The following is a 9,337-nucleotide window of genomic DNA, read 5'->3' as shown; positions in this document are numbered from 1 at the left end:
ATTTTATAATATAACTTATGAACGTTTATCATGGTAAAAGTCTGTGCTATGAACTCTAAATAAGTCGTCGTTTATTCATGCATCAAAACCACAAAAGCGTTCTTAGCCGCCCTTGTCCATTGATAGCCAGTTAAAGCCTATTATAGTATGAGTCCTGCTCTTTACCCAAATGATTTTGCTCATTCCCAAAGTAAAATACCAAACTATCCCTACGCATGTTAACATGCGTTACGCAAGTTAACTTGCGTAGCGTGACTTAAGTCACGTAGCGTGAGTTAAGTCACGCTAAGTGCCGTTTTTAGTTCAAAACCCAGCATGCAAGCCCAAAACACCATTTTTTCTTTCCCTCCACCTCCAAAAACCCAAAAAGTGCGAATTTTTGGGTCATAATCTCAACTCCAAATCATTGCAAATCGTCAGGAAGCAAGTTTCTACGCTCATCAAGCATCAAAGAACAGGTAATGTATCACCAGAACTCATCCTATTTTCCTGGTTTTTCTGCCTGTCACGTCATTTTTTGTCAGTAGGTACTAGGTCTGAGCGTGAGTTAACTCATGCTAGTTGTGAGGTGTGCGTAAGTTAACTTGCGTAGGAAGATAACACTAGCGCAAGTTAACTCACGCTAGTGTGTGTTGCCCAGTCTGTGCCCAGAATTTGAAATTTTGCGCCACTTTTTTTTGCTTGCTTTGCTTGCCGCACAAGTCATTTATTTATGTTTTCTTTGTATTTTTTTATTGAGTAGACATTGAGTGGCATGGTGGAACATGTGGCGGAGGATGGCGTTGAGCCCAAACCGGGCAAAAACAAAGCTTCCGGTGAATCTTCCTGTGTAGGCAAACCACCCAATGATGTGAAGTTTAAAGTGAAAATTCCTTTTCAAGTCGAAGCTCACATACTTCACAATCAAGCAAACCCTACCGGTAACTTTGAAGATAAGCCTAAACCGATAACTTTGAAGAGAAGCCTCATTGGCGAAGGTTAAGTGTAATTGGAGAAGAGGTTGATGCCAATTTTTCCGTTATGGAGGAATGGGACGCCATTAAAGAACGTATCAAGAGGTCCCCTTACAAGATGAAACTCTTCATCAAATACAAGTTGCGTGAACTAGGATTTCCGGAGGAAACAATGTTGAAGCCACCTCCGAGAAAAGTGGCCACCAAGGGGGCACCTAAAAGGGTGAAGTCTACACCGAAAACGAGGTCCATCGGTCGAATCCCCTCTAGGTAGGAGACTATTGATGCTCAAAATCCCAATAGTCAGTGCACACATGGCAAGAGTATGTCTCATAAGACTAAAGGTTCTCGTCTTGGCACTTGCTCCCGCTCCCAAACTTCAACTCCTACTTCAAAAAAACAACCTTATTTGCAAATACCATACATTTCACAAATTCCAAATTTCATGAGATCTTACATTGAAGACATTGTGAATGTTAGAGGTGATGGTAATTGTGGTTTCCGGGTCGTAGCTAGGCACATGGGATTTCATGAGGATGATCATGTTTTGGTTCGTCATGCACTTATTAATGAGTTGAAAACTCACAAGAGTGACTACTTGCCAATATATGCTACCGAGAGCCGTTACAAACTTATCTTGGATGGTTTACACCCTCCAACAAGTAAAAGTGGTATTGCACCTCCAGAGAAGTGGTTGACCAATCCGGATATGGGTCACATTGTTGCTAGTTGCTACAATAGAGCGGTTGTTCTATTGACTTTGCCCGAATTGGGTAGTTCATGTGAGACATATTTTCCAATCCGGAGTGCTCCACCACTTAATGCACATTCCAACATAATGTGCCTTTGCTTGATTCCGGACCACTTTCTTCATGTAAAGTTGAAAGAAAATTGTCCACTACCACCTCCTCCTAAGGAGTGGATGACTCACAAGATTGGTGATGCGGAGCAATGGCTTTTTCAGTTTTTGGATAGAAACGCCGCCTTCGATGAGCTCATGTCTAAGGAGCCAAAGCCGCCAAAGAAACCAACAAATGAGCACAATCCTATTACTTTGGACACCCCGGAAAAGCCAAAGCAAGAGAACGAAGTCATGGATGAAGATGAAGACGGAGATTATGACCTATCACTAGTGTAGTTAGATAGGGTATGACACTTTTGGGTCGGTGGGTGTTCGTCCTATTTTTTGGTGGTATTACACCCCGACATATTTTTTGGTGGCCTATTGTGTAATTTTGATATTTATGGCCAATATGTAACTAATATTATATAAATATATGAAAAGAATTATTTTGGATCGTTTATGTGTCATTAAGTGTGTTTAAATTATTACGGGTCATTACCGGCGTATTTGTGAAATTTGGACCGTTTGGATCGTTTATGTGTGATTATGTGATTGTGAGAAAAACGATGTTTTTAATTAATTTTGATCAATTATGTCGTATTATCCGATAAACTTCTTAAACTGGCATAATTTGGTTAAGTTATGAATGTAGCGTGATTACAGGTCTTTCTAGACTTATCAAAAGTTTGTTCTGTTACTGCATGCATGCATGCAGTTTCTGTTTCTGCTATGAACGTGAGTTAACTCACGCCAGTGCAAATGGCAACGTGAGTTAACTCACGCAATCCATTACACTAACGCATGTTAACATGCGTTATTTTTTTTTACAAATAACACCAACGCATGTTAACATGCGCAATGCTTTTCAACAAATAACACTTACGCATGTTAACCTACGTAACGCATGTTAACATGCGTAAATATTTGTACTAACGTAACTTAATATGCGCAGGGGCAGTTTGGTATTTTACTTTGGGAATGAGCGAAATCATTTGGGTAAAGAGCAGGACTCTTATAGTATCATCTTCCCTTTTGGTAGGTGGAATTACTCATCTAAGCTCCCTTATCACCATTTGGCCCCACTAAGCCAAAACTACAACAATAAAATCACAAATTTGAGCTGCCATAATTATGAGCCCCTCTTTATTTTGATCAAATCACCATCCAAAATCCCTTATACCATTTAACCCACCATTGGACCACTGCCATTGTCTTATACCTCTAGACACAACATCAATGATAAAAAATAAAATAAAAAAAATAAAAAATCGACCACATCACCCTATCAATGTCTCCACATTGGTCGTGAAATATCTCGTGAACAAATTAAAACAACTGTACACATTATTTTAAACGAAGGTAGTCATACCAACAATTACTTACGATAAGTTTCCAAAATATACATTTGATATCATTGTGCATTTTTTGAAATCAAAATGCATCACTGTCATTTTGCTAAACTATGACTTTGTCAAACTTGACACAAATTCAACCATGTACCTAACTCAAATAATTCCTCTCAAGCATTAATTAGGAGATAATCGCAAGTTAACCCAAAATGTAATTCAACACTAGTTTTTTTTTTCTCACCAAATCTAATTAGTGATAAAGAAATTCAACACTAGTTTTTTTCTCCTCTTTTTTCTAACTACGTTTTTTGCCAATAATATTTTTTCTTTCTAATAATATTATGAGAGCACATCAAAACTACACTACCGAGGTGTATCCTAGCTAAGTTTCTGACCTTAGGTGTAACAAAAAATTCTACAATTGCAGCCATATCAAATGCATTTGCTTGTACTTTTTTTCCCTTTCAATATCATGAGATAGAGGCAACCAGAGCCGTAATTTTAAACATACTATAAATCGATCTACTCCATAAAGCAATCTCCAATGACCCAAATAAAATGAATAATTTTGCTTTTTTTTTATTTCTCGTAAGCTAGAAATTCATCTTTAGTGAATAAGTGAGATCTTTAGTGAATAAGTGAGATGTCCTGAAGTTGAAACATCAACCCTCACATATGTAATGCAATGTCTTTAACAATTTAGCATCATATCTTACATTAAGAATAATTCAGACAAAATAATAAGAAAAATTCACACAAGATAAGTAAAAAGAATGACAAACAGTTTTATTCTATGAATTAATGGATGTACAATGAAATGAAATCATCATCACGGTCATCTACATACACGTGTGAACATCAAAACAATGAATCACAAAATAAATCATCATCATAATCATGAAGATCGATCCCGTCCGTCGAATCAACAAACACATCAACGACAAGTATAAATAGAAAGATAATAATAATAACACATCAAAACAAAAACCGCTAACTCAAAATAAAACCAGAGGAAAATAAATCAAATAGATCCCGTCCGTCCGTCCGTCAAAGAAAAGTAAGATCAACGGCCAAAGAGCCTTCACGATGATAAACCCTAGAAAACCATGGCGAAGAAAGCAGCAGAGAGAGCAGTTGCTGCCATGATGGGTTTGTTGAAGGAGAATGCTGCTGAGGGTGAAGGTGGGCCATCAGCACCACCACCGTTGGGACCGGGTGCTGGACCACCGGGACCGGGTGCTGGAGGAGAGGAGGAAGAAGAATCTGGAGTGGGTGCTTCAGAAGTAGGTGTTGGTGCTGGAGGGGAAGTTGATGGTGCAGGAGTGGGAGCAGCTGCAGTTGGTGGTGTTGCTGTTGGAGGAGTAGCTGTTGGTGGAGTGGCTGTGGGTGGAGTGGCTGTGGGTGGAGTGGCTGCAGGTGCTGGAGATTTTGGTGCTGGGGTTGGTGGAGTTGGGGTTGCTGATGGTGGTTGTGTTGGTGCAGCACCTGGTGCTTGTGCAAAACAAGAGGTGGCTAGAAGACCTAAGATGAGAAAAACTTGTACTGCTGCATAGGAAGCCATTTTTGTGATGGAGAGAGGTTTGTAAGAGAGAAAAGATGAGAAGTTTGAGAGTAGTAGTGGACTATGAATGGAAAAGGAAGAGAATATATAAAAAGAGGGGTAAGGTATAGGAAGTGGGGGACTTGAAACAAAGAAGTGGATGGACAGCTATGAATGCATCAATAATAATGGGGTTAAGATTCCTCCAAATTTGTGAGTATTAAAAAATTGAAATGCTAGCTATTTTTTATATACTCCTATGCAAAAGGTTAAAAGCATCTAGTAGTATTATATTTTAGGTCTATTGCTAAAAGAAAAGATAAAGGGGTAATAGTTACTTTGGTCTCTGAATGTGTAGCAAGTAGTCACAATAGTCCTTCAATGTATCAAAATTCTAAAATAGTCCCTGATTGTCCACTTTGTTAGTCAAAATAGTCTCTAAAGCTTAAATAACCACTTAATACTCACAATAACTATTTTGATATAAGGACTAAAATGATAATAAGTAAGTACGTATAAGGACTAATATGACAATAAGTAAGTCTATTGAAGGACTAATATGACAATATTAATGAAATATTTTAATATCAAGGACTATTTTGACTAACAAAGTGCACAATCAATGACTATTTTGTTATTTCGATACATTGATGGACTATTGTGACTACTCGTTACTCATTCAAGGACCAAAGTGACTATTTCCCCAAAGATAAAGTATTCTAGTTCTAGAAATAAAGGTTTTTCTTCTTTTTTAGAAAAAAAAATGAGTATTTTCATTTACAAAATTAAACTAATATTTAATTAATTTTACTCATTCTTTTTGTTTGCAATGACGAAGAGAAAGTATGTATTCAATGACCTCATGTCCTCATCCAAGCACAAGGCATACTTCCTTTTAGTTTAGCCCCATAAAAAATTTATTCTAAGTTTAATATCTACAAAATTAAGTCAAATGATGCATCACTTTAAAAGTAATTGTGCTAATTGTTAACTTTGAATTTTTATGTGCTTATCAAAAAGAAAAAGAAAAAAACTGATAACAAGTTCTGGAAAATTCAATTAAACTTTTTTATTAAGACATTTTTTTTATATATAACTAGACAATATGAATTTTATTAAAGAAGTCTGTTATAGGGTTCTGTCTCTCGGTGTCAATGTTACTCATGACTTAAATTAATTGCTTTATATGTCCCATATACAATTGAATTATAATTTACCCAATAATGTGCAATGTCCAACACTACCACTTAAATTATGTTGCCTGCACATGTGCGCCAACCTTTGTATCGTGGACTTACCTGGCCGGTGTGATGTGTATATTTATAATGGGTCAACATCCATTATACAAAAACTTACAAGATATAATTCTTTGGTACCTTAAAAAAATAATACAATTCTTTGATGTGAACCGCATACCTTTTATGCACAAATGCATAAACTAATTCTTCAGTTGATAATACTTCCTCCGATCCTAATTATAAGAGAAAAATATTTTTTAAGTTCATTGAATAATTAATGCATTTAAATTTATCACTTCGAACAGACACCTATTTTAGGGTATTTAAAAGAGTCACGCATGTACACATCACTAATTTATAATTTTTTTAAAATAGTACTTAATAAGTACTCAATCCCTCCTTCTTAAAAAAAAGTATTCAATCCCTCCAACCCAACATCTTAGATAAATTTTTTAAATGAAACTCACTAGTCAACTATCAATATCTTAATATCACTCCATTTTAACTTTTTGATATTAAAATAGTGTGATCCTGCTTAAGATTAAGAGTCTTAAGTGAGATACCGAGTCTTATAAAACTCCAAAAAAGTTTATCCCTAATAAAGTATTTAATAGATACTGAATCTTAAATGTTGAAGACCATCTCATTAGAGATGGTGTTATAACTAAATTGAAAAATATCTTTTACTATCTCATTCAAATATTCTTTAAAAAAAAAAAATATATACAGTTGTATTTTTCTTCATTTGATTTGTTTTCCATGAGCACATGGACAAATTAATTTACACTGTCATTACATCAATTACTAGCTGGCAGATGTTGAGCTGTGTCTAAATTGGGTATTTCATATTTGGCAACGGGCATTATGGTTTTTATGAGTGGACTTGTTTGTCTTGTTGTTTATTTGTAGTTGTTGAATATTACCTGAACCACCCTTTAGATCACGGACATGTGTCGGTTATAAGGGTAAGTGAGCAGTCCTTGTCTTACGGCACTTCTGTTTGAAAGTACAGTAATTTTCCAGCCACTTTCCTAATCTTATTTTTATCAACAACCTTCCCACTTTGTCTTCCTCATTATTCATGACTTCATCTTTTCACTCAAATTAACTTTTTACATCACTTTAACATCCAACTATGGTTTTATAGTTTAAAGTACGATCATGTTATAGCAATAAATAGATCAAGGCCACACGCGTGGCAGTTCGTTTGATGTGTTTGTTCTTGTCAATATGGCATATGACAAGATAACGTTTCTTTTTCTAGCATCTTTTACATCACTTTAGCTTAGGATACTTTGTAATTTGTATTTGCATTAGCATTAGGGAGTTTAATATTTGTTTTTTTTGTTGTTCTTTACAATAAATTAGGACGGGTTCGGTAAATAAAAAAAGTTTGTTTTGAAATTTATGCACCTTTTCCAATTGGTCCAAATCAGCAAAACCCAATTTAACTTTGCGGTTAGTTTTTTTTTTAAGGAACTTTGAGGTTAGTTATTTTTTTTAAGAATAATTATAGTTTAGGTGAAGACTTTCATACTCTAGAGTTTGAGTAAATCATAATTCCTTCCTGAAATTGTCGCGGTTTGACATTGATCTCCCTTAAATTTGTACAGACAAAAATGATCATGTTTTTGAATTATTTTGAAGAATATGTTCCTTTTGTTAATTTTTGTATATATATATAGGGAGTGTATCAAATGAGAGGAGTGCTTAATGTAAGAGTGAGAGGAGCAAATAATACCTTTGGATTGAAATAAATATGGAGATTTTAAATCTGCATTTCATGTATTTTTCCTTTACCACATGCGCGTGAAGCTCACTCATCACTGTCATATCATCAGTTCCCATCGCCTTTCTCTCTCTTCATTCTAAAATTTTCAAATCAACTAAAACCCAGATTTTTAGTAAAATTAAAAAACTCAGATTGTACTCCAATTACATATCCAGGGGTAAAAATTCCACCAACATCATTCATTGTTCATTTTACTTTTAGATTTTCTTCCTCTTCAATCTCACGCACACCTCTTTCTCCTTATTCATGTTTTGTTTCTTTAACCTGCCAAACTTTCAAGTGATGAGGGACATATGATGTTGCACAATTTTTTTGTAAGCCTCTTTGAAACAATTGATGAAAAAAATAAAAATTGATGCACAATCAAAACCATTGTTATTTCTAGTACCCTTTTCTTTCCTTTTTTCAGCCACCAAAAAAGTAAAGCTAAACAAACTAGCCTAGAAATAACAAAGGTGAAAACCAATTATGTCTTTTAGGCTATGTTTGGTTCCAGAGAAACTATAAGGAAAGAAAGAGGAAGGAGAGAAAGGTTGTAGAATATTCTCCTTTCCATGGTTTGGTTTGCCAACAATAAGATAAGGAAAGAAAGTTTTGAGGTGGGACCCACACTCAAAACCTTTCTCCACCTCGAAGCACGGAAACATGAGAAAGACATCAATATCATGAGAAAAGTCCAAAATAACCTTGATGTAATATAATATTTGCATTATGCCATTTTTGTTAAGACATACTACGTATTAAGTATTAATGTTGTGCATATGCTAAGGAAGTTATGATTTTTGACACATATTGTACAAATTTCTTCTCCCAACGTGAAAAAAAAAACTTAAGTTGTTATATTTAAATTAAAATAATTTTAAATGTATAGATAACATATTTTATTTAAAATGACATTTAGCTAAAAAAATCAAGGATGTAATTGTCCTTTCACAAATATACACATCATTCTTTCCTTCCACTTTCTATTCACTCTCTCTTATACCAAACAACTAAAAAGATCTTCTCACTTTCTACTATCATTCTTTCCTTATACTTTCATTCCTTTCACTTTCTTTCCTTAAACTTTCTTAAGCAAACCAAACATACCCTTAGGGATGTAAAGTCCACTGTTTGTTTCAAGTTGATTAAAAAATTCATGCCTTTCAAGTTGTTCTTAAGTTAGCTGTAGGCTGAATTGAAGTTAAAAGAAATTGATTGAGATAGAAAAAAAAGTTAGAATGGCTTTGCAAGATATTGATAAGATTTTTATTTTTGTTCACTAGATCTTTTGAGGAAGTATAGAGAAAGAAGAATCAGGGAGGAGGCGTTATTGCCTTTCAGAAAGAGAGAGAACGATGAAACAGAAGGGGTTTGGGAGGAAGGATGCGCGTGGAGAAAATAAAAACAAAGGCAATGCATTTTAAAGTGTTACTTTTAATGTGAACCGTTTATTTCAATCCAAAGGTCATTATTTGCTCCTCTCATCTCTCACATTAAGCACTCCTCTCATTTGATACACTCCCTATATATATATATATATATATATATATATATATATATATATATATATATATTATTTACACTTGAATAGAAGGCAAGCGGGCAACAAGCTGCGCCGCTAGACCTTTTTGGATGACAA

General features: G+C 34.9%; 2 protein-coding genes across 2 annotated transcripts; one reads left to right on the top strand and one right to left on the bottom strand.

The window, feature by feature from the left end:
• Positions 1 to 217: 217 nt before the first annotated feature.
• On the top strand, positions 218 to 2,409 carry LOC146920954 (uncharacterized). The gene is made up of 3 exons (XM_085714364.1): positions 218 to 458; positions 743 to 850; positions 1,489 to 2,409. Exons 2-3 carry the CDS (start codon positions 755 to 757, stop codon positions 2,089 to 2,091), a joined length of 699 nt encoding a protein of 232 aa, XP_085570490.1. The 5' UTR covers positions 218 to 458; positions 743 to 754; the 3' UTR covers positions 2,092 to 2,409.
• Positions 2,410 to 3,911: 1,502 nt separating this feature from the next.
• On the bottom strand, positions 3,912 to 4,765 carry LOC146920953 (uncharacterized). The gene has a single exon (XM_085714365.1). It carries the CDS (start codon positions 4,705 to 4,707, stop codon positions 4,243 to 4,245), a length of 465 nt encoding a protein of 154 aa, XP_085570491.1. The 5' UTR covers positions 4,708 to 4,765; the 3' UTR covers positions 3,912 to 4,242.
• Positions 4,766 to 9,337: the final 4,572 nt, after the last annotated feature.

The sequence above is a fragment of the Medicago sativa genome, chromosome 5 (assembly GCF_051527215.1).
Source record: "Medicago sativa cultivar Bolivia chromosome 5, Bolivia_mono, whole genome shotgun sequence".
NCBI lineage: Eukaryota > Viridiplantae > Streptophyta > Magnoliopsida > Fabales > Fabaceae > Medicago > Medicago sativa.
This window is presented reverse-complemented; position numbering and strand designations above follow the sequence as displayed.